At 42.2% G+C, this 24,495-nt stretch overlaps 2 protein-coding genes across 5 annotated transcripts in view; both read left to right on the forward strand.

Annotated features, from left to right (window-relative positions):
• The first annotated feature begins 897 nt into the window (after window positions 1–897).
• On the forward strand, window positions 898–11,863 carry LOC133479815 (transcription factor E2F3-like). 3 transcript variants are annotated; one of them, XM_061777251.1, is made up of 8 exons: window positions 898–1,494; window positions 3,058–3,178; window positions 4,692–4,822; window positions 7,993–8,081; window positions 8,164–8,322; window positions 8,654–8,768; window positions 9,060–9,201; window positions 10,361–11,863. In XM_061777251.1, the coding sequence occupies exons 1-8, from the start codon at window positions 1,213–1,215 to the stop codon at window positions 10,633–10,635; spliced, it is 1,314 nt and encodes a 437-aa protein (XP_061633235.1). In that variant the 5' UTR covers window positions 898–1,212; the 3' UTR covers window positions 10,636–11,863. The 3 variants fall into 3 exon arrangements, with proteins under 3 accessions (XP_061633235.1, XP_061633237.1, XP_061633236.1); XM_061777253.1 differs by lacking the exon at window positions 898–1,494 and adding an exon at window positions 1,507–1,842; XM_061777252.1 differs by lacking the exon at window positions 898–1,494 and adding an exon at window positions 1,926–2,151.
• Window positions 11,864–14,008: 2,145 nt separating this feature from the next.
• The window catches only part of cdkal1 (CDK5 regulatory subunit associated protein 1-like 1), a 208,888-nt gene continuing 198,401 nt past the window's right edge, over window positions 14,009–24,495 (forward strand). For both annotated transcript variants that reach the window (XM_061776897.1, XM_061776898.1), the window contains exons 1-3: window positions 14,009–14,159; window positions 15,911–16,071; window positions 16,560–16,672. In XM_061776897.1, coding sequence (XP_061632881.1) covers window positions 15,914–16,071; window positions 16,560–16,672 — 271 coding nt within the window. In that variant the 5' untranslated portion in view covers window positions 14,009–14,159; window positions 15,911–15,913. The remainder of the gene's footprint in view (window positions 14,160–15,910; window positions 16,072–16,559; window positions 16,673–24,495) is intronic.

The following is a 24,495-nucleotide window of genomic DNA, read 5'->3' on the forward strand; positions in this document are numbered from 1 at the left end:
CATGCAATTTGGACCTTTTTATTTGCACAAGTGAGATCAAATATACTGTCAATGAGTGTATTTGTTCTGTTATTTTTTAATATACTTAAAAAAAAAAAAATTGTGAAATGTAACCAATAAATCTTCCTGACAACTTGAATTTTGGAATTTTAACTCAATACAAGTATTTTTAATACGTGTGAACAATAAATACATGTTATACAAACAGTGAGGTGTGTGTGTTCTTCCTAGCAGCACTGCCTTTATTTATATATATATATATATATATATATATATATATATTGTGTCCTTGTGTAGTTGCTCTTTGTACATACAAAATGTGTTGACTTTTACCTTTGGGCATAAATTACAGTGTACAAAAGTCTGCCAATATAAATACACTAACATAATGAAAGTATAACAACAATGAAAAATCACACAAACCACTTGCATATTTGTTATGCATTGATTTATTTATATTATGAGTTTGTTTATGAAAATGCGTTGTCGTTCCGAATGACTACTTAAGCGAGGGTAAAGTTTGTTAAAATTGATAATATATCTGGTGAAGGAATATTCAGTCTCTGATTGTTGTTTTCGCCACATGGGATTCACAATCCCAGATTCACCCATTTGGGTTAGTCACGTTAAATGACGATTTTTATCACATTGACGTTGAAAATTCGATGGATTTAATGTCTGCTGTAACATTGTGCCCGTGTCCAGTTAGTTGCCGGTTCCATCTACCGCCCCGTTTGGGGATTACGGCACGCGTGACGACTGACGTCACCTGTTTACCACTGCCAATGAGCACGTGGCGCGCGATTTCCGCCGACGTGATTGGACAGAATCGCCAGAAAACGGGGCGGTGACTGCCAACCGACGAGCCAATAGCACGCGACATGCAAATTGCATTTGAAATCTTCCCGGGAAATCCGAGTTTCGCGGGAGGGCTCTTGAGCGCGTAAAGCGTATCCCTTCATTCATCAGGCCGCTTCCTGAAGCCACTTCTCGACGGGCCGAACGAGACTTGCGCTACTTTTTCATCCGTCGCATCTGCCTAAATGCACGCACACGAGGACCAGTACTTTGCAAAAGTCGATGATTCAGACGTTCATCTTTGCTTCGGTCTGATTATTTTTGTCACTCTCGCGGTGGATTAGCAACACGAGCGGCTCGAAAGTGTCGAGACAGAACTGAGGAAAAAAAAAAGGGGGGCTACCCGAGAACAAGATGAGAAGAGGGATCTCTTCGGCTCCGGACAAAGTGATTTTAGCGGGCGTCGGGGGCTCTCATTTGGACAATAATATCATTTTGACAGCGCTCTCGGATCACTTGAACCCCGCTCAGGCCAACGCGACTTATATCCAAATCATAACGACACCGCCGCCTCGCAACGTTCCCCAGACGTCAAATGTATGCTCGTCCGAGCCGTCCGTAAACAACATTTACACAACTCCACAACAGGCTGCAGCCAACGGAGCAGGACATCGACCCGCCTTAGGAAGACCGCCGGTAATCTGCCATCGCAGCCAGCACGGGGTTTTGTTGTTTTTGGGGGGGAATGCATTTTGTGTCTTCCTAACGAGCTTGGCAAGGCGACACGACGCTAGCCATGCTAAAGGGTTAGCCGAGCTTGTTGTTCTGGCAGCTAGCTTGCTAGCCAGGCAGCTAACTAACTACCGCAACTAGCCAAGTTGTCCCAGTGGACCCCTGTCGGCTTGTAGGCGAAGGAGTGTGCATTAGAAAAAAGAAAAAAGAAAACAAAAATGTGGCACCGTTCACACGACGTCCGCTGGTGTGCGAGGAGCTCGCAGTGCTAACTTGGTGATGCTTGAGCCTCGCAGCCAGATGGAAACATCGGTAAGAGATGAGCAACGTTAGCGGTGGCCTAGTTGCTGCTTTCTTCGGCTTTTCATTTTTTTTTTTTTTTTTTTTTTTAGGGGTTGGGGGGGGGGGGGTTGTGGTTTTGGGCTCCACGTTTGCTCACTTGGAAACCCCTTTGGTGTATTCGGTTTGTTTTCGACTTGAGGTTGTGGTTCTCGAGGCCACTTTTAGCTCGGGCTCAGTTTTGGATGCCAGTCGACAGCGTCCAAATCGCCGATCGAGATGCAACTCGGATTGAGGCTCGAAAATGAGTTAGCTGTCACGGCTAGTCGCAATTTTCAGCAGGTGGACGACAAACAAAACAAAGGCGAACTTTGCTTTTCGATGCAACGTTTTGAACAAGTCTATTGCTCGACTTGACTGATTCAAGTGCGACGTGATGATGCTTTTTCACAAGTCGAGTTTGTTGCCCTCAGTGCTACTTTGCACGTTTCCTGTACTCCCAACACGTACAAACCGCACGAAGTAGTCTAAGCTTTCTTTTCAGTGTTGGTCATTTTGTAATAGTTTTGTGCAATAGTGTTGATTTCTCGAGCTAAAGTCGTCATCTGTATGTGAGGCCAGAGGCACGAGCAGACGGGGTGAGGGGGAGCTGGTATAAAATGGCTGACATTTAGACTGTCAACACAGGACCGAGTCCTCACTGACTAGTCGCAATAAAATGCCTTCAAGTGTGCTTCAAATCCATATGTCTCCTGTATGAGAGCTTTTGAGGCGATGCAGCATCGGAACGCCGACGTTACTGCATTGCACCCCCAAAACACAACTGCAGTGATTGGAGGAGGAAAAAGTTTGGGGGCTTGCAGAAAAGTCACTAGGCCTTGTAAATGACAATAACCTTAACCGCAATGAAGGCTTTGGAAAGCTTGAGAATGTATATTTTTTTCATTACACATGAGTGACAAAGTACAGTTTAAGGCAAAACATGACCAACTGGACTAGATGCTTTATTCCTCCCCGTGAGGGAAGTTAAATGACATGCATTTGTAAGGGCACTCAGTCCAACAATGTTTTAGGTTCAATGATGACATTAAATGCATTGAAGCTCGTGCAAAAAACAAAAAAAATCAAAAACAAAATCAAGTTGTGCTAATCAGTATTAAGTTTACTGAAATGAGAATCACACGATTCTTCACAAGATTTTATAACGCGTATCTTCTGAAAACCTTCTCTTCCATCTTCTCCCTGTAGGCCAAAAGGCGCCTAGCCCTCGATGATTCAGACCACCAGTACCTGTCGGAACCATCGAGGACCCCAAGAGGCAGAGGGGGCGCTACGTTGGCCAATGGAGCACTTTTAAAGACTCCCAAAAGTAAGACTTTGCATGTCGCTTGCAGAATTGGAACTGAACCTAAGTTGATAGACTATTTAAGACTAGGTAAAGCTGAGTCGAAACACAAAATTACTTTTTTTTTGTTTTTTTTGGTTTAAACAGTAATCTTTATGCACGACGCTGTATTCCTTGACGAAACTTTCTCTGTTTGTGCACTAGGTATCAAAGCCCATTTGGATTTTTATTGTTGGGTTGTATTTAAGTCAATTTTGGCAAGTAAAAGTCAGACTGTGGCGATGCGGCCAGCCCAAAAAAGCACTTACTGCAGAGACTGGCCATTATATAAAGTACCACAACAAACATTTTGCTCTTTCTTTGGGATGCCTTTGTCTGAAGAACAAGTTTTTTAAATTTTAAATTTTCCTGAAGGTAGTGTCTAATAGAGATTTGAGTTACTTTTGTTTTCCACCAGGGTAACCTGCGGAAACATTGGATTTATCGTTCCAGCTCACATGCCTGCTACCTCTGAAATCGTTTTTTAATTTTAAAATTATTATTTTTTTGTGTGTGCGTAGGTCACATGGCAAATTTTGTCTCTTCACCACTGGACTACCTCCGTGTCATTCAAAATACATTTAACAATGTAATTTAAGCTCCCCTTGTTGCAATATAAATGTTCAGTGTTTATATAGAATTAGAGGATGCCCAGTGGTGTACATTGTGTCTGACTCTTTTTATTCCTTTATTGAGCCATGGCACCCATTTTACATTAGAAACATCTGAGGGTACGCCAGCAAACAAAACTGTTGACAAAAAGGACAAAAATATAATGAAATAACGATCTGGTCTCAATTTACTCACAACTGTACTCTCTCTGTGTGAAATGTGGGCCTTTTTTAATTGAACCCAAAGCTGTTCCGTTGTATGAATGGCAACCGGGGAATACACAGCTTTACTCTACCTTCCGTCATGTCATGGTAAAGAGCAGATATGGATGAACAAAGATATATTTGTCATTAATAAATGATTTTTTTTTTTGGGACAAATGAAGTGAAATTGGATCCTTTCCTGCAGCACCCTGATGATCTCTCGGGACACTTAAGGCGCCACGATACCCTGGTCGGGTCACTGGTCTGTGATCCTCGAGTTTCGGTTTCGAGGTTATGAACGGCACGTAATGAACTAATTTGCGCAGCTGCATGGGAATACATCGTCACATGGCACAAGAATGATGCTTAACTGTTTTTCATTTACGAGTTTAATATGTATGGCCTAAATGTTTTTTTTTTTTTTTACATATTTACTATCAATTATTGCTTTTACTACTGCGTTAGCATAGGTTAATTACAGACTCAAATCGTTAACTGAGGATCCCCGAACGATTGTTTTTTTTTTTCTTGGTAATAGGTCAGTGTTTGTTGCTATTCAGAATTGGGTTGCTCTCAAGTAAAAAAAGAAACTTATTGAATCTTTAATGGCTCCCTGCTTATCGTTTAAATCTCATTTATAATAAAGTCTGAGTTGAGTATGTTGTATTCCTCTTCCATTGTAGCGCCCAAGTCGCCACCAGAGAGGACGCGGTACGACACCTCCTTGGGCCTCTTAACAAAGAAGTTTGTGGACCTGCTCGCCCAGTCTGTCGATGGAGTTTTGGACCTAAACCTTGCCGCAGAAACTTTGCAGGTACCGAGGCGCTGCGGACCGACCGTATCGTACGTTCTCTACCGGCCACAACATTACGTAGCGCATAGGTGACCAAAAAAAAAACAGGAAATATAACGATAGCTAGCAGTAACAACAGATCATAGAGTCCGCTTCCTCTGATGCCATGTCTTATGATAAAACAAATCGAAGTGAAATGGAGTTGTCACGAGCGCATTAGCTCATTCTATCGCAAAAGACATGCGAACAGTTAAGCACGGTCGAAAATGGGGGATTCAAGTGGTTGATAAGTAATGGACCCTCATTACCAACTCCCTGACGTCTTCGCATTTCATTTAAGAGTCAACGGGAAGCAGTTAAGATTGAACAAAATAGTCTTTTGTTTTATAAAGTGATATTGAATGATATCGACTGATATGTAAAGAAGAAAATGCGCTAGGATTTTTTTCCCACATTGCCCAGCCCTAGTACTGTGACACAAAATGAACAAGATCCAACAAGAGCTACATTAAAATATACTGTATTAATATACTATTGTGCTTCAAGGGTCTTCAATTCTCATTGACAACAAGCTGTGACACCGAATAGTCATTCACATGTATATTTTCACAATTATTCCCTCTCCCATGCTAGAAAATGGTAACACCTCAATGTGCTGCAGTTATTAAATATCCATCCATTTTCTACGGCTTATCCGAGGTCGGGTCGCGGGGGCAGTAGCTTTAGCAGGGACGCCCAGACTTCCCTCTTCCCAACCCATTCATCCAGCTCTTCCGGTGGGATCCCGATGCATTCCCAGGCCAGTCGAAAGACATAGTCTCTCCAGCGTGTCCCGGGTTGTCCCCGGGGTCTCCTTCCGGAGGGACGTGCCCGGAGCACATCACCGGGAAGGCGTCAGGGGAATCGGATGCCCCAGCCACCTCATCTGGCTCCTCTCGATGTGGAGGAGCAGCGGCTCTACTCTGAGATCCTCCTTGATGAACGAGCTTCTCACCCTATCTCAAAGGGAGAGCCCGGACACCCTGCGGATGAAACTCATTTCGGGCCGCTTGTATCCGGGATCTTGTTCTTTCGGTCACGACCCACAGCTCGTGACCATAGGTGAGGGTAGGAACGTAGATCGACCGGTAAATCGAGAGCTTTGCCTTTCGGCTTAGCTCCTTCTTTACCACAACGGATCGATACAAACTCTGCATCACTGCAGGCGCTGCACCGATCCGCCTGTCGATCTCCCGTTCCATTCTTCCCTCACTCGTGAACAAGACCCCAAGATACTTGAACTCCTCCACTTGGGGCAGGATCTCATCCCCGACCCAGAGAGGGCACGCCACCCTTGGGTCGGGCACACCGACTGAAGACCATGGTCTCAGATTTGGAGGTGCCGATTCTCATCCCAGCCGCTTCACACTCTGCTGCAAACCGCTCCAGTGAGAGTTGGAGGTCACGGTTTGGTGAAGCCACCAGAACCACATCACCTGCAAATAGCAGAGACGCAATACTGAGGCCACCAAACCGGACCCCCTCTATGCCTCTGCTGAGCCTAGAAATTCTGTCCATAAAAGTTATGAACAGAATCGGTGACAAAGGGCAGCCATGGGGGAGTCCAACCCTCACCGGGAACTAGTCCGGCTAACTGCGGACCAAACTCTGACTCCGGTCGTACAGGGACCAAACAGCTCGTATCAGGGGGTTCGGTACCCCATACTCCCGAAGCACCCCCACAGGACCCCCCTGAGGGACACGGTCAAACGCCTTCTCCAAGTCCACAAAACACATGTAGACTGGTTGGGTGAACTCTCATACACCCTTAAGGACCCTGCCAAGGGAGTAGAGCTGGTCCACTGTTCCACGGCCAGGACGAAAACCACACTGCTCCTCCTGAATCTAAGGTTCAACTTCCCAATGGACCCTCCTCTCCAGCACCCCTGAATAGACCTTACCAGGGAAGTTGAGGAGTGTGATCCCCGTGTTGGAACAAACCCTCCAGTCCCCTTTCTTAAAAGGGGGGACCACCACCCCAGTCTGCCAATTCAGAGGCACTGTCCCCGATGTCCACGCGATGTTGCAGAGGCGTGTTAACCAGGACAGCCCTACAACATCCAGCGCCTTGAGGAACTCCGGGTAAATCTCATCCACCCCCGGGGCCTTGCCACCGAGGTGGTTAAAAAGCTCCTCCCAATCAAGCCCTTCCAGGTCTCACTGTCATTTCCCCACGTGAGCATTGAAGTCCCCCAGCAAAACGATGGAGTCCCCAGCAGGAGTGCTCTCCAGCACCCCCTCCAAGGACTCCAAGAAGGGTGGGTACTCTGAACTGCTGTTTGGTGCATAGGCACAAACAACAGTCAGGAGCCGTTCCCCCACCCGAAGGTGGAGAGAGGCTTCCCTCTCGTCCACCGGGGTGAACCCCAACGTACAGGCGCAGAGCAATAAGTATACCCACACCAGCTCGGCGCCTCTCACCGTGGGCAACTCCAGAGTGGAAGAGAGTCCGACCCCTCTCGAGAGGACTGGTACCAGAGCCCAAGCCGTGTGTGGAGGCGAGCCCGACTATCTCGTCGGAACTTTTCGACCTCACACACCAGCTCGGGCTCCTTCCCTGCCAGACATCTCACGTCCCGAGAGCCAGCTTCTGTAGCCGGGGATAGGATCGCCAATGTCCCCGCCTTCGGCCACCGCCCAGCTCGCACTGCGACCGACCCCTATGGCCCCTCCCACAGGTGGTGAGCCCATGGGAAGGGGGACCCACGTTACCCTTTCGGGCTGTGCCCGGTCGGACCCCCTGGGTGCAGGCCTGGCCACCAGGCGCTAGCCTTCGATCCCCAAATCCAGGCCTGGCTCCAGAGGGGGGCCCCGGTGACTCGTGTCCGGGCAAGGGAAACCAGAGTCCATTTTTTGTTGTCATCATAAAGGGTCTTTGAGCCGTGCTTTGTCTGGTCCCTCACGTAGGACCTGTTTGCCATGAGTGACCCTGCCAGGGGCATAAAGCCCCACACAACTGAGCTCCTAGGATCATTGGGACACACAAACCCCTCCACCACGATAAGGTGACGGCTCAAGGAGGAGAGTTATTAAATATGCATTTTGTAATTGGTTTCATATGGTGCATTTGTTCCTAATGTGGTCGATAGGTGTTAGATATTAAGTTTAACCAACCAAACATTCAAGTGTTTTTTTTTTTTTTGTGGTTTTAGGTGCAGAAAAGAAGATTGTATGACATCACTAATGTACTTGAGGGCATTCACCTCATCAAGAAGAAATCAAAGAACAACATTCAGTGGATGTAAGATGTTTTATGTTCATTTTTCCCGCCGCATATATTCGACACCACCAATTTCTGTTTCTAAACCATTCTGCGTCCACAGGGGCTGCAGTCTGTTGGAGGTTGAGGGCTCGCTGAACCAGAGACAAAGACTGGCGGCAGAGGTTTCAGCGCTGGTGGAAGAAGAGCAGAGACTCGAGCAGCTCATCCAGAGATGCAGCCTGGATGCCAGGCACATGAGCGAGTCGCCCGGCAATGAGAAATATCCTCGATTAGTCGCTGAAATTTTCAGGCGCCTGATGCGTCATACATTATTTTAGGGCTTGGACTGCGGGTCTGCACTTGCATCTAGTACAAAGCCTTGTTGCAGGAACACGTGCTTGTATCATGTGCGTGCTCACTTAACAATGTGTTGACCTCATCCGGATAGAATACAAGTTTTTTTTTTTTTTTTTTTTTTTCTCTTCTTCTCTCTCAGTATTACCCATGACGGCACGGGCACAAAACCCATTTAACTACCATGTCGGTTTTAGCCTTACAGTTGTCCAAGTTAACATTCAATCTAAAGTTTTATTCTTTGACCAGTTGACCACGTATGCATATGTGACCTATGAAGACATCAAACGGCTGGGAAACCTTCAGGATCAGACTGTGATTGTTGTCAAAGCGCCCACAGACACCAAACTAGAAGTAACAGACCCTGATGAGGTACGTGTTCCGACTGTATGCAACGATGTGGTTCTTGGCTTAGTGAACCTTTTCAACATGCAACACCGTAAGAATTTGCACACCTTTTTTTTGTCATGCTTTTCATAAAACAAACAAGTAAAACTGTTTTAGAGCAGTTTACAAGGGGAGCATGTTGAAATCTTTGGCCAATAGTGGACAACAGCTGTATTGCAATGTTGTACGTTGTTACAGTAGTCTTTCCTTCACTCAGCTGCATTACTGACTAAAAATCCACCTCAGCTGTTTTAAATTTAAACTTCCTTTCCTCAGAGTCTATCCATCCACTTGACCAGCACCAGAGGTCCTATAGAGGTTCTGTTATGTCCAGACGAGGAGAACGAACACAGTAGTCCGGTGAAAAATGGCGGCATGGACATCAATGGGAACTCTCCTTTCCTCAAAGTCCTTCAAGGTCTGCTCCAAAAAAAGAAAAGAAAAACGCAGTGTGTTGCCAAGATACCTGTGCATGATTAGCCATTTTATTTTAGGAGTATTCTGCATTCTACAGCAGTCCATTTTGCCACAGAAATTTTGTGTGCACAACCAAGATTATGGTGGGTTCTAATATCGTTCTAAGGTCTTATAAGTCTATTTCCTACTCGGTAAAACACTTAGGGCCTGTTTTACAAAAGGTTTGTGTGTGCAAAAAACAGGCTTAAACCTGATTGTACTAACTGTAATTTTTCGTGTATAATACGCACCCCCAATGTTGACCTCAAAATTCTGGAAAATCCTTCTACTTATGTAAAATGCATTTTTACAATGTATGATTTTGCTTCTACCCATATGATCAAAATGAAGTATTATATATGTATTGTTAGTTTTTTCAAATAATTATTCTGAAGTTAATAAGCACTTTTTTGAACACGTAATTCTTTTTATTTACTTGCTCTTATTTTGAAAGTTCACAGCCCTACCTTTATTTAGTGAATGAGAAAATAGTTATACGCATATGTTTGATTAAAATCTGCCAGGGTATATAAACTTGTGAGCACAACTGTACATATATGCAGTCATACGTACGTACCCCTGTCATATTCGAATGAAAGTGTAGGCTACACCTTTTTCATAACCTAGATGGCAGTGACATATTAGAATGAAAGTGTACACCTTTCTCATCTCTAGTAGGCGGTGGCATATTGGAATGAAAGTGGTAATACTTAACTACAGTTTGGTAACACTTGTTAGCTTGTGCTCTAGCTGTTCCTGAGATTTTTCGTGTGTGTGCGAGCAGAGTAAACACTACTTGGAGAAGGCTTGAAACAGTCTAGTGGATTTAAAGGTTAAAGATGACGACGTTAAGGAGACATCTTTAGCGCGTTAGGGCTGTTTCAAGAAACGTAACCAATTTCCATGTCAGTGGCATTGCAGCGATAGCTGACAAAGCTAATAATGATTGTAACAACAGAAATATGGAAAATAACTTGCAAACAATTAAATATATGAACATCCTTTTAGAACGTAACTTGTTGTATATGTTGTCTGTATTTAGCTTTAATCAAACTGATTACAGATAACGAATGACTGATCTTTTTTTTGTTTGTTTTTTCTTCCCTCCTCCCGGTCTCCAGAGCCCACCGTCCTGACCCCGTCCCCCGGCACCTCCACCACTGTGTCCGTTACGGCTCTGTCGCCCATCTCGTCTCCGTACACCAGTCTTCTCCAGCAAACGGAAGACCAGATGCCCTCGTCGCTGGGGCCCTTTTTGAACCTGGGGCCTCCTCTGCTGGAGCAAGAAGACTACCTTTTAGGATTGGGAGATGACCAGGGAATCAGCGACTTGTTTGACACCTGTGACTTTGATAGGATGCCCTCGCTCGGCCTTGATGACCTCCTGTGCAGCTAGCGCTAGCCGATCCAGATCCCGGTCATGTGCATTGAAGTGAGTTGAAGATGTGGTGAGCTTGGAGGCCTGTGACTTTGTAGTTAGTACAAGCCAATTCTAAATGCAAGGAAATTCAACAAAAAGGGCTATTTTTCCCCTCCAGTCCCCAGGCAGACAAAATGGCATGTTTACTCGTCGTGTCACAAATACAGATTTTCAGCTGAAGATGTGTCGTCTCAGACCCTGCGAGGACTCCAGTAAAGCTTGAGGGGAGATACTAGGTACTTAAAATGCATGAATAGAAATATCAGCCTTTTCAAAATAATTGCAGTCAACGTAGTCAGAGAGGCATATTCAGAAGACACCACTTGGCTTGTGAAAGGAAGCTGGGATACTTTTTATGCTACAAAACAAATGCACACATTAAGATGAACTTCGAGCCACTTCAATATTTTATGTAAATTTGTATATTAAATGGGACGAAACCTTTTCAGAAGTCAAAGCGTTTCCTCATACCAAAAAGTAATTTCGAAGTCTTAAGTGTCCCATTTGTTTTATCATAGCCATTAAGAGCAGTCACACTTGATTGTTTGAGACAAATTTGGCCAGTTATGAAACTTGAATTTATTTATCGCAACTGATTACTTGATAAATGTAAGCTCTAGACCTACACAGTGCGGCGTGACTTTGTGGCCCAGAGGAGAGTCACACAACTCTTGACTGCTACAAAAGTAAATTGACCACTTCCACTTTGCGACATGAGCCACTTGGTGTTTTCTGCAAGGCTGTATAAGACACGGTCTAGGTGAGTAGTATTTTTTTAGGTTGTGATTACTATTAATGGATTTTAAAACCGGAGAATAAACTCGAAATATCTTGGTCATTTAAAAAAAAAACACAAAAAAAAAAAACACACAGAACTATTTCTCAGCCACCATCTCAATATGTCAAACTCGAAATAACATCCCTTATTGGAGGCTTCTCGCTCCCAGTGGCTCACTATATTTGCTGACACATCTGACAGTAAAACAAATGTCTGAATCTGAAACTCGGCAAACCTGCGGCTGCAGGTCGTATTGCTGCTGTTAGTGTTAACTTTAATCCCGACCTGATATGTTGCAATCGTATGCGCTCAAGTCAGAAGATCGTGCTTGCTCAAGTGTAAGCCCACCATGTGTAAATGGATGGATAAGAATTTTTCTAAAAAAAAAAAAAATAAAACATTATCTGCGCATAAGGTACCATGGGCTACCTCTCACTGGTTGACAGTACAGTAGTAATCGGCATATGAGTTGTCACCATACCTTATTTTGCCATTGAGGTTACCTTATTAGCAGGGAAGCTTTCCTACACCTGTCTCCCTTGTGTCCCATCTTTATAAACGCAATACTTTGATTGTTAAGGACACATTTATCGCCGAAGTCATTAGTTATTTTGTGCCGTATGTGTGGTTTGATTTTCCGAAAGGTCATTTATTTGTTCACCCCAAATTGTGTGTTCTGTCACTCACTCGCCCTCATTGTGAGCTCAAGACATAATTGTCTCCACTGGACTGGGATCAGTGACTTCTGTCCACTGCTGAAGTGTCGAGCTTTGCTTCTGTGACACTGTGTGTCCGTTTTTACCTTTTTGGGAATGTTTTTTGTTTTTTTTGTTTTACCATTTTATTTTAGGTTGAGTACTCATTTACCTGTCCCCCCAACTTATTAGATTTTGAAAAAAAAATGGTGTCTCTTGTTAGTACTTATGAAAAGCTACATAAGACAATTCCCACATTTCTTGATTTTTGTGGGATAGTACGATAGAGTATTACGGCCACACTGAAAATTAAATACTACGAGAATTAATTCACAGAATTCCCTAAATAAAGTTGTAAAATTAAAAATAGTTGGAATACTTTGTATTTCCAGGAGAACATTTTAATATTTGAAGAATGTTTTGATCATAAGCTGTTTTATGTAACTGCGGAAACGCTTGACACTTCCCCCGAAAAACAACACAAACAGAAATGACCTCTTTTGTTGGGGTTTATTCTATTTAGTTGAAGTGTTTTAAAGAAATATTTCACGATATAACCTGATTCATATATGGCAGTTGCGTTTGTGTGGAAATGTTGCCATACTTGTCAGTGTCTTTATTCCTTTAAATTTATGACCATGTTAAAGTTTGGACTTTACTCTTGTAATGTTCTTTTTTGTCTTTCTCTCCCACAGTTCATTTAATTTTTATTTTCAGAGTGGCCTTAATACTCTGTATACAAGCTGAACTTTTCTGAATCTGGTCTCACCATTTTATCTGATTTTGTGAGGTTGAGACCTGCTCTTTGGAAAGATTGCCTTTCCCTGGGTTTCCAAAGGAGTCTTGATATTTTTGTAATGCAAAGTTAAGCCTATATTGTTGCTTTCACAAGGTGAGACAAGTTTCATGATCACTGTTGCAAATGCTATTTGTTCTTAAAGAAAATATTCCAAATAACAGCAAAAATTGAAACGGCACTGTTGTATGTTCTGGTTACTCCAAAATTCACAAATTTAAACTGAAGTACTTCGTTAATGGCTAAAACAAAATTGTGTACGAAAAAAAAGACGAAATATAAATGCTGCCTGTATCTACTAATTTGTGGAGGAAAAAAAAGCTGTAATGTGTTATTTTGCTTCTTCCAATTTGGATGAACGGTTTTTGGTGTGATGTCTGTTAGTATTTTGCTTTTGATGTGTGTTTATCAGTTGTTCCTTTAACATCTGTGAAATGAGGAATTGGGGTTGTATATGGGGGGGGGGGGGGGGGGGGGGGGTTGAAATGGGCTTGTTATTTTGTACTGTCAGACTTTGTAATTGAACATTTGAATAAAGGAAATATAACTGAGCAAGAATTGTTCCATTTACGGTTTGTAATGAGTTTCAGATTCTGCTCAATTGGAGTTTTCAAAAGAATCAAAATTCCAATCTGTGTTTGCTAGATTTGCCATTTTGTACAAATAATAAATGCATAAAGTGTAGAGTAATATAAAGCACTGGTGTCCAAACTACGGCCTGCTTGCCAATTGTGGCCCGTGGCATGTAAAATATTTGACAACCTGTGGGTTTGTGAAGCCATTTGATACTCTTGTGAATATGAGCGATATGAATAACTAATGGACTGGTTGCTTGTCAATCGCAAGGCATATTTTGACAAACGCTCATACAAAAGGACAATTTGTAGTTTTAAACTAACCTACCATGCATGTCTTTAGGACATAAAGACAAAAATAATAAATATTTGATCGGCCATTACTATATGGGTTATACTCCATAGATATATTTAACAGCAACATTTTTTGTAACTGTTTTTTTTTATTAGACTATCGTTAAAACAAAGAGGCTCTTTCTTGCCAAAAGGAATTTTGTCCCTCTTCTCTCACGGTACTGTAGTGTCAGAAAAACATGGCGGACAAGGAGTTTTGACGCGTCCGTCTTGCTGCTACAAATGCTTACTTTCACGTCTCTTGACTTGTTCTTGCTTGTGAATTCGACTCGAAGTGATCAAACAGCCACATTTCAATCGAGGTAAGAGTAAAATGTTGCAGTATATCAAGAATATCTGGCTAAAGTAGGTGTCACGTGGGCCACACACCATTTCAAGTAACCCAGCTAACAGCTAGCAGGGACCAACCAAACGTCAAAATAAACGCCTTTCTTTGCTACAGTGCAAAAAAATATACTTCTTGACGGGTACCGCTGCTTCATAGCGCACTTACACGTGAGCATGAGGAACCACAATGTGGTCATGTCAGCTGCATCGTGTATTCACGAGCCAAGTTAAGGGAGGACAGTTGTTCGGCACTACACGGTTGTGTTTATCATAAGATTCCACAGTGCCGTGAAAAAGTAGCAGCCCCCTTCTCAAATTCCCATATTTTTGCATAGTTTCCGCACTTTCATGTTTAAAATCTTCAACATGAAACAACTTTAAAAATGAAAGTGCGCAATCAAGGCAATGCAATCTCCCTCACAGTTTTCATGTTGCAGGTTGGAATGGTTGATTATCTATAATTGCCCTGTGATTGGCTAGTGTCAGGTCCAGGGTGTACACTGCCTCTTGCCAAAGTCACTTGGGATAGGCCCCTTAAAACACAACACCTAAACCCAAAGTGTGAGAACTTTCTGTTATATTTTAAATGCGCATATCTTCTTCATCAGCTGCTGTTTACTTAAATTGATGAAGTATTTATTCCCAAAAAGACAAAACAAACATATTTAAAACAATACATCTACTCACTTAGGGGGCTGTCATTTTTAGGTCTTTTCACTCTCGCGAGAGTGCAAATTTGCAAGAATGTGGCGTATGTTCACCCATTCCTGCCATCTTTATATATTAAAGGTCCCGTATTTTGGCTGTTTATACCTCTGAATAGTGAGAGACCCACTTGTGAGAGCACACGTGATTGTTATGTTGACAGCGCTGGCTCAAGAGCGGAGAGGTAGGTGGAGCGCTTCACTAGTGACATAGATAAGTTTTGATTTACTTCGATTTCAGGCCTCGGCAGAAAAACGTTTGGAACTGCGTGGATGATTTAATTCATATTTTACTGAGGCACCATAGAGACAATTTTACATCCCAAATACTGGAAAAAGTTGATTTGGCAAAATACGGGCCCTTTAACAAAACCATACAATTAGTAAATATTCTGCAACGACATTCAATTTCATTACATGATCATAACGTCGTCATCTATGTGCACTTACCGATTTATGAGCCGATCCGGATTTCTTTTTGCGGATCAAGAAGTTGATGTAAAACGCTTTTACTCTTCGCTACACTTGCGCTTATGGCCACAGCCTATTTTCCCTCTCGGACATGGTGTGCACAGGATGAAATAATTAAATCCATCACAACACAGTTCAATTGCCCGCTGTATTAGCAGGTAAGGCCCTGCTTTTGCTTCGCCGTCACTTCTGGTCTGCTGCTGTAAACTATTTCCCCCCTAACATGGTGCTGCTTTTATGTTGATGAATTAGTCTGTTTAATTCTTATTCCACAAGCACAATATTAATCAGAGAACTGTGTTTGAACTCGTGCTGGCGCATACAGTGTATTCTTGCTTGCCCAGTCAGTTGGGATAGGCTCCAGCTCTCTGGGAAGCCAATTGTAAAAAAGCGCTTCCAGTGGAAGCAGCAACACAAATGAATTTATATGAATCTACAGTTGAAAGTAAACTTCAGTTGAGACGCTCCACTTTATTGTTGACTTATACAACAGCACGCCGTGTAAAAAGTGAATCCGCACTTTCGCTGGCAAAGTATTTTGCTTATTTCAGATCATGCCTTCGGCCTGCGATGCTCCGATTGACGACATTGAGGACATGGTGTCTCCTAGTGACCCCACCCCTCATGACAGGCAGTCTGCTAGGAGGAGTATCATACCCAGGTCCAGGAAAAAAAAAGACATTTTGAACAGCGAGGAGCTCCAAGCTGACAGGTATACTAAATCAATGGCTTTATAGTCACTAAGATTCTGTTTTTTACCCTAATTTTTTAGAGTACTTGGATGTAAATGTCACATACAATCTTGAATGTAAACAAACCTCAAAAAACAACAACACTGCGCCACATGGTGCCACCAAAAGCTCAAAAGTGCACACCAAAAGGAGGAATTTTTGAATGACTCCCGTGTTGACTTTTAATCGACGTGCTTCACAACTAAGCATCAATGCATTATATTCATACACCTGAATTAGAGCGACCAGATTATTAATTAGAATTAAAATAAAAATCTTTATTGTCTTTGCGTAGTGTTGCTTACAATAATCTGTAAATGAAGGTGTGAAATATTTTGTTACAAACTGACATGTCCACAATTAAATTAACTATATACTTGTAGCTGTTCCTTTTAAGAATTAGGTTTATGCTATTCAGGTGTTTTAGTACTTGGCCTTTCCATTCATGATCTGCTAAATATGTTTCCAGTCTAATTCCCGGCACCCAGAAAATCTGGATGAAAACGTGGGGCTGCAGTCACAACAACTCAGATGGGGAATACATGGCTGGACAGCTTGCTGCGAGTGGATACAAAATGACAAGTAAGACACCGTTTCTGTGGTCTATATTATGTTTTAGAATTATGTGAAACCTACAAATCAACTCATACACGTTATGGTGGGAACTTTGAAGTTCGACTCCTCTTTACAATTTTACATTAACCATTGCCTGTTCAGTTAATAAAGCCTGTCAAGGCAACAGTTTGATCCGGGAACATTGTTCCAATGCATAATTATTATTATTATTTTTTTTAAATAGTTATTTTCACAAATATTGGAAGCTGAAGTAGAATTCTTCTGGTAGGGTAGAATCAATTGAGTTTTACCAAAATTGGCCTCTGAATTTATGTAATTATGTTGTGTAACACAAGAGGGCAGTGTTGCCCTGTCAGCAAGCCATGTTACAGAAAAGTCATTCTCCCCCAATCAACTCCACGACAGTGCTCTGTGCCGAGGTGGGTAGAGTAGCCAAATATTCTACAAATACAATGAACTGCAATGAATGTTATCATACTATTCTTGGTTCTCTGTCATGAGCCTTCTTGGTTGCTATTCTTTTATGCAGTTAAGTAGTTTCAGCCTTCACCGAACATTTGGGAATATTGTTTGTCTCCATTGTCTACCAGTTTTTCTGTCACGTCTGCAGAGTAGTAATTAACGGGTAACGGCTTGCTGGTAAAGCTGAATGATTAGTTTGATTCCCGTTTCGTTCTCTTCGACGGTCTTCTGTCTTTTCCTCATTGTTCATTGAGGTTGTAGCAAAGAGAAATTGCCTGTCATGACCAGAATGGATAATGGATTATATTAAGGTTTATGTTCTGTTGTGAGTGGTGTATTCAATGCAATGCAATTGGCTTGAATGGTATGAAATTCCTGCAGGTGTATGGGAGAGTGGAATAGTGTAAAATGCCAAGGACAGAGGGATGTAGTGTGTTTTACTGAACACAGGTTCTTGTGAGATCATTTTTGTGTGCATGTCTTTACAAGACAAAACAGCTGACATCGTGTATCAGATTGATGCCGCATTGTGGAATAAACTGTATTAGACAAAGACCAAGCTATAAAAACATGACATCACCTTCTCTCCCTCCCTCACACACTCTCCTGCCTCTCTGTCTGTCTTAACCCCCCCTCCTCTAACTCTTTCACTCTTTCTCCAACTATGACATCATCTGGTGTGAGCCGTAGTAGCAGTTGTTGTGGCGGCCGCTAGATGGCAGCCTTAACCTAAGAGAAGCCGAAAGACAGGATGAGGTCATGCATCTGAGCAACATTGTTGTAAATCTACTTTTCCTCTCTCATTCACAGTTTTCAGAGGTGTAACTTTTTGTTCCTCAACGTTAATTAAATCCAATGCCTTATGTTTGTGTCATGGAACTGTACGTCTTTTTAATGTTAGCTGCAATGGAACATATCATTCCCACATCAGTTAAGATGATCAATAATCAAGCCAGACTATTCAACCACTAAAAATTGAAATGAAGTACAACGCAATTAAAAGCGGAACCTGCTTCCGATTCTCTCTTTTGTCTCAGTTGGTTTAACAAAATGGCAGATTTTAGGAGGCTGCTTTGCTTTCATTGTGTTTACACCTGCTCAACGGCCTGTGTATGCCCACCCACAAGCTTCATGTCCATCACTGTACGACCAAAGAGGGCACTGTTAACCTGCGATAGCGTACTGGCAGCATATAAACTCGTTGAGGGGCTGGAGCAATGTGCCAGAAACTGACTTCATAGAAAGGTGTGTACACAAATGCACACACGCAAGCCTGCTTCCCCCTCCCTGTCGCTGCCAGCCGTCCTCACACAAAACACTTCAGTTATGATTTTTACATAGCGGTAAGGCAAAATGACTCCCTTGTACACAGTGTCAGCCAAATGGGCTGCTCTTAGTTCCTTGTTTGGACACAGGCAGTTGGAGGATATGACTTCACAGAGGGGGTGTGAGGTGTTTTGCTAAAATGCACAAACAACAGATCCGCAGGTATTAAAGCTGGGACCAATGTGCCTTTAAAAAAATAAAGAAATAAAGAAATAATGATTGTAATTAATTATTATTATAATAATGTCTAAATAAAATACCGAATATTATTGCTCCTTGAAGTGAAACACGAAGGTTGAGGAATGTCCTTGTGTGGCACTTGAAGAAAAGGTCGTGTTGCCTGTTACAGGTTCATGCGTCACATATGTCACCTATATTTTGAAATGTTCACACTTGTTGTATGTAATTCTTTTCATACCACACTAGTTATTTAGCCGCTCAGAGTGATTGTATTACATCACCGCAGCGGAGTATTCTCGCTTTAAGCGTGTACGCGTAGACATCGCATACACGGCGCCTCATTCATAAATCGGAGGCTGAGGATTTTTCTGATTGGCTGACCGTGTGCTACGCATCATTACGCGCCGCCGTGTCATAGTGAGTGAAGCCTTAAAATGTTCTCTCTGACTCCGCCTCTCACATTTACAAACAGGCAGTCTTGGCCGTTCGGCAGATGCTCACTGCAGAGATGGTGAGAAGTGGTTCCATATAGGGCAAATGTGTGATGTGATGCGTGTGCGCTTGTCGACAGGCGTCAGTCTGCAAGATCAGATGGACTGCTTTGTGAGTGAGAAAGAGACTCTGTCTTTCCGCTAACTTGCCGCTATATGTGTCAGACAGTCCACGCCGCCGACTTGGACAGTGAAAATGGTGTAAGGGAAAGCGATTTAAGGAGAACTGGCGAGGAGGTATCCGCAGGGTAATGGATCAAGGGTGCAGTCCAAAGAGGCGGACGCAACCTTAAAAGCAAAACAGTCAGTCTCGCAGAAACAGACACTGGTGAGAAGCACAGGTGACAATATGCTGCACTCGCTCAAGCGCTGTTAAAGGTAACGAGATAATAACAATAGACAACTGAACCAGACAATGGCTGCTATAAATGTAATGTATGCCGGTTTATATAGCTAAATGTAAACACAAAATAATGTTTATCACGACATTTGCACTTGGTTCTGTTTAGACTAAGACTCTAAAAGCGCAGAGCAGGCATTTGACGGTTGGGGCGGCTGTTAATATGTAAATATGGATATGCAAAGTCGTTTGTTGACAGGCTTAAACCATTTTGAATATTAAAGTTGTCACATAAACACATGGAATGCCTAATTATCTCTTAGAGAGTCGTTGTGTTTAAAAATGTCTCAAACACATAAGCATACATTACTAATGATTTGCATTTATCATTTTGTGCTTGAAGTGGAGAAAAATAAAAATGCCGTATGCCTTACTTACATCATCCGTATGCTTCGGCTGTCAAATACGCATGCAAACATTTTCCATGGCCTGGAATTCATCTGAAGCCTACAAATAGACCATGAGTCCAAGCAGTCAAGTGTAACCATTTAGAGGCCAGGAAATTGGAATGATCCCAAGCCCTGTGTGTGCGTGCATGCGTGTGCGTGTCAGGGTGATCCTACAAGGTGACCCTCATGTATGCAGCACCCAGGAACCTTTTAGAGGCAATGGGATTAGGTAACCCAGCCTGGCCTGCTTTTAAAATTCCCTCGAGAGAAACCGGGATAGAGAAAAGAGGTGAGTGGAATTGCACGAGGAAAGGAGGGATCATCGCTCAATCGCATCGATTGATTATTGTGAGGAAAGGAATTTTTGACCACATCACAGACACGATGAAAACTTAGTGAAAAGTAAGTAAGAAAAAGTAGTGAGCCATTTGTTTACTTGACAACAGCGTTTTGGCGCCTTAGAACATAAACATTCGAAAACTTATCTCAAACAGAATGGTTTTTTTAGCAGACTGAAATTGGACGACTGTACAAATAGACGGCATGCATATTGATAGATGTAGTGAGGGAAGAGATGAGGGCAGTTGGTGTTTAAGAGAAGGATGCAGAAGATTGGAAAATATATCCAGTGGGTACGGAAAGTATTCAGACCCCCTTACATTTTTCACTCTTTGTTATATTGCAGCCATTTGCTTAAATCATTTAAGTTATTTTTTTCCCTCATTAATGTACACAAAGCACCCCATATTGACAAAAAAAAAACAAATTGTTGAAATTTTTGCAGATTTATTAAAAGAGAAAAATGGAAATATCACACAGCCATAAGTATTCAGACCCTTTTCTCAGTATTTAGTAGAAGCCCCCTTTTGAGCTTATACAGCCATGAGTCTTTTTGGGAATGATGCAACAAGTTTTTCACACCTGGATTTGGGGCTCCTCTGCCTTTCCTCCTTTCAGACCCTCTCCGGTTCTGTCAGGTTGGATGGTGAATGTTGGTGGGCAGCCATTTTCAGGTCTTTCCAGAGATTCTCAATTGGGTTTAAGTCAGGGCTCTGGCTGGGCCATTCAAGAACAGTCACAGAGTTGTTCTGAAGCCACTCCTTCGTTATTTTAGCTGTGTGCTTAGGGTCATTGTCTTTTATGAAGGTGAACCTTTGGCCCAGTTTGAGGTCCTGAGCACGCTGGAGAAGGTTTTTGCCCAGGATATCCCTGTACATGGCTGCATTCATCTTTCTTTCAATTGCAACCAGTCTCCCTGTCCCTGCAGCTGAAAAACACCCCTGACTGCAATATAACAAAGAGTGAAAAATTTAAGGGGGTCCGAATACTTTCTGTACCCACTGTATATAGAAAAAGGATCATGCGCTGTGGCAACCCCAAACGGGACAAGCCCACAGGAAAATATTTAAAGGCACAGCACACAAATGTACTACAATGTTAGTGGGACTTTTGCCGAAATTTCTTTACATTCTCTTTTTATTGTTTTTATAATAAAATGCTATTTTTATTGATTCAAATGTGACAAAAAATAAATTTCAATAGGGAATATTAATTAGGTTTTTATCATTTGTATATACAGTTAGGGGTGTCCCGATCTGATCTTTGAGATCGGCAATCGGTTGGATGTCAGCAAAAAAAAAAAAAAAAAAAGGATTGGATCTGATCGGACTGGCTCTTATACTAGCAGTCCATTCCATGCGCCACTCCAGCACTTCTATCCATCAGCGCCCGGATATCATGCAGAACCCACGCGATCACAACAACAGGTTTCTAAGTTGCTAACATAGTAGCAAGGGAGTTATAGCGAATGTTCCTCATTTAAAGTCCTTTATTGACACTCCAGTTGAAGTTCACTGTAAAACTAAACAGACATAATAAAATAATTACACTTATTGAATGTTCAAATACATCACAGACTTAGTTTCTGTCTTCGTTTTTGTTCACAAAAATCGCTAGCTCAAAGCTAGCACAGTGAATGAAAAATAACATTGACGATCTAACAAAAATGAGCATCAGACTCGTGGCACTTATATCAAAATAACGAGTATTGGAACATAAATACTTTATAAACAGATACAAACAGGCAGTATAACAATACTCTGGCATATATTATTCAAACTCTGTGAAAAAGGAGTTATAAAAACAATATTCGATCGTGACTTTTACCTTCTTTGTTACTGTGTGTCTCTCAATGCGAGCACCACACTGCCCCTCAGAGGTCAAGATGTGCACAGCAGGTACTGGATGTAACCCATTGGTTAAGATTAAATGGGTCACTTTTTCCTCATACCTACTGTTGCTGATTACTGTTCTCTGTTTGAGTAATATCAATTTATCAAGCCTTTTCTAACATTTCATACTACAAAGTAAGTATTTTAATTAAGTCATTATGTATGATCATTGCTGAAATCACATCAGACCGGTATCGGCCAAAATTGAAGGCTGCAATATCGGTATCGGATTGGAAGTGAAACAGTTGGATCGGGACACCCAAAGTTCCAGTACTTACAGAGTTTTATTGTACCCTCTACTTTCTCATGGAAGACCATTTATTTATTCTGTCTTTCACTGGATGTTTCTGGTATAGATAAATAAACACATTTTTATTTGCATCCATCCATCGAGTTTCTGTACCACTTATCCTGACAAGAATCATGGGCGTGCTGGAGCCTATCACAGCAATTCATAAATCATTTTTGGACAAATTAAGTGAAATTGGTGGCACACCTGATTATCTCTCTCGGTACACTAGTTTTGAGTTACTGCTCTACACTATTATATTCCCTGTATGTGTGTGCAAGAGCAAGGGAACAGAAAAAAACAATCCTTTGAGGTAAATCGTTAAACTTATGAAGAATATGCAATTAAAAGACTTCTTTCCCAAAAGGTGCTGATGTTGTTTCTGAAACTACAAAAGCATCAGGATAGCTAGCAATAATCAAAACTTTTCCAGTATTTTTTTTTATGTTGTTAATTTATATTAGATTTATATGCACTCCATTACCTAATGAAGCAACATTGAGCTAAATGATTGGAGATGCTGGAAATGGGGTTTCCCTCTGGGGGTTGGGGGTGTATTCCCGATTCCCCACAGAAAACCAGACAGCCAGTCACCCCTTGTTATCCCAGGAAAACTGCCTGCATTCTGCAGGGATTTGGAATACCCTGAAGGCATTTATTGGGAATACCATTCATGTGATTTGAGCAGTGGAATAAAGTAGGAGCTGTTAGCTCAACAGAGAGCATGAATAGTCCAACAAGTTCTGAAAAGAATAATCAGGATCAGCACCAGATAAATGGAGTTATGTTTACCTTTTTGGAAGTTGTCTCTGCTTTCTTGTCTCGGAGGACAAATTATGAAACGACGTACCTGACTTCTTAACAGTTGCTCGCAAAGAACCAGAGACAGAGCTATTCTCTGACATTTTCTTTGTCGGATTGTCAGTTTGCACCTCTTTTGGAATAAGTACCTTGTCTGTTCCATTATAAGCTGATCCTTTTGGTGTCTCTCTCTACTAATTTGTCCTCTTCTTTGTTTGCCCTGTCATCTCGATTCAAGAGAAACAAATGTATAATTTCTCTCATGAAGAAGAGAAGAAATTACTGCTTGAAAGAAATTAGCAATTAATGTGACGTGAGACTGATGGTATGTTGGTGTGGATGAGTTCAAAGCAAAAGAAATGCAGAATGAGGCCTTCAAGGACATGCAACAAATGTTTTTTTCAAGGAGGGCCCCCCCCCCGCCCATCTTTTTATATCCTTTTGGAAGATGACCCCTACTTTCTCCCATAGGGTCCAATTCTTGGACATCAGTGCCATTATTTGCTGACCACCTGCTGAAATGGAAAGCGAAGCTCTAGCTCCATGTGATTGAACACTGTTTGGGCTTACTGGTTCGTATGATGTATGAAGGACCAGTGGAAAACAGAATATGATAGCAGCTGGGAAGGTTAAAGAATTCAGATATTTTGAGACTGTTGGTGTGTGTGTATGGGCATGTCATTGGTTTTGTAATAAAGTAATTCTACACGTGTCCCGGTCTAATCTTTCCTTCATACATATAAATGAATTGGCTATGTGTTAGATTTCCATGTGAGAGCACACATATTAGATAAAGTGGATTTAAAAGCTGTGAATGATTTGAGCAGCCGGTTTAATTTGAATTGGCGTCGGACAAAGTAACCTTGATCACTGAGCAGAAACAAAAAATGATTGGAGGCGTTGGCAGGGCCTTGCTTGACCAGAGAAGAGCTGCATGAATATACAGTAAGCAGCTCATTATGTGTGCGCGTGTCGTTCGAGTGCTGTAAGCCTTATAATATTTCTCCCGGCCACACTACTAGGCAGGCTGTTGACAAATAATAATTGAGCTTGTTTTTGTTGTGTGTGTGTATACACTGGAACTGGTGTGGGCTTTCATTTTTGTCCAACATTGGGGATGGGGCTGGAATTCAAAACACAATGATGTCTTATCGTGGCTGAACGGCACTGGGCTCATTTAGTCTAAAGAGAGCGACCATTAAAAACGGCAGCCTTCAAAGGTTTGTATTGCTTTTGTGCAATACTCGTTTTCTACTATGG

This window comes from Phyllopteryx taeniolatus, chromosome 6, assembly GCF_024500385.1.
Source record: "Phyllopteryx taeniolatus isolate TA_2022b chromosome 6, UOR_Ptae_1.2, whole genome shotgun sequence".
NCBI lineage: Eukaryota > Metazoa > Chordata > Actinopteri > Syngnathiformes > Syngnathidae > Phyllopteryx > Phyllopteryx taeniolatus.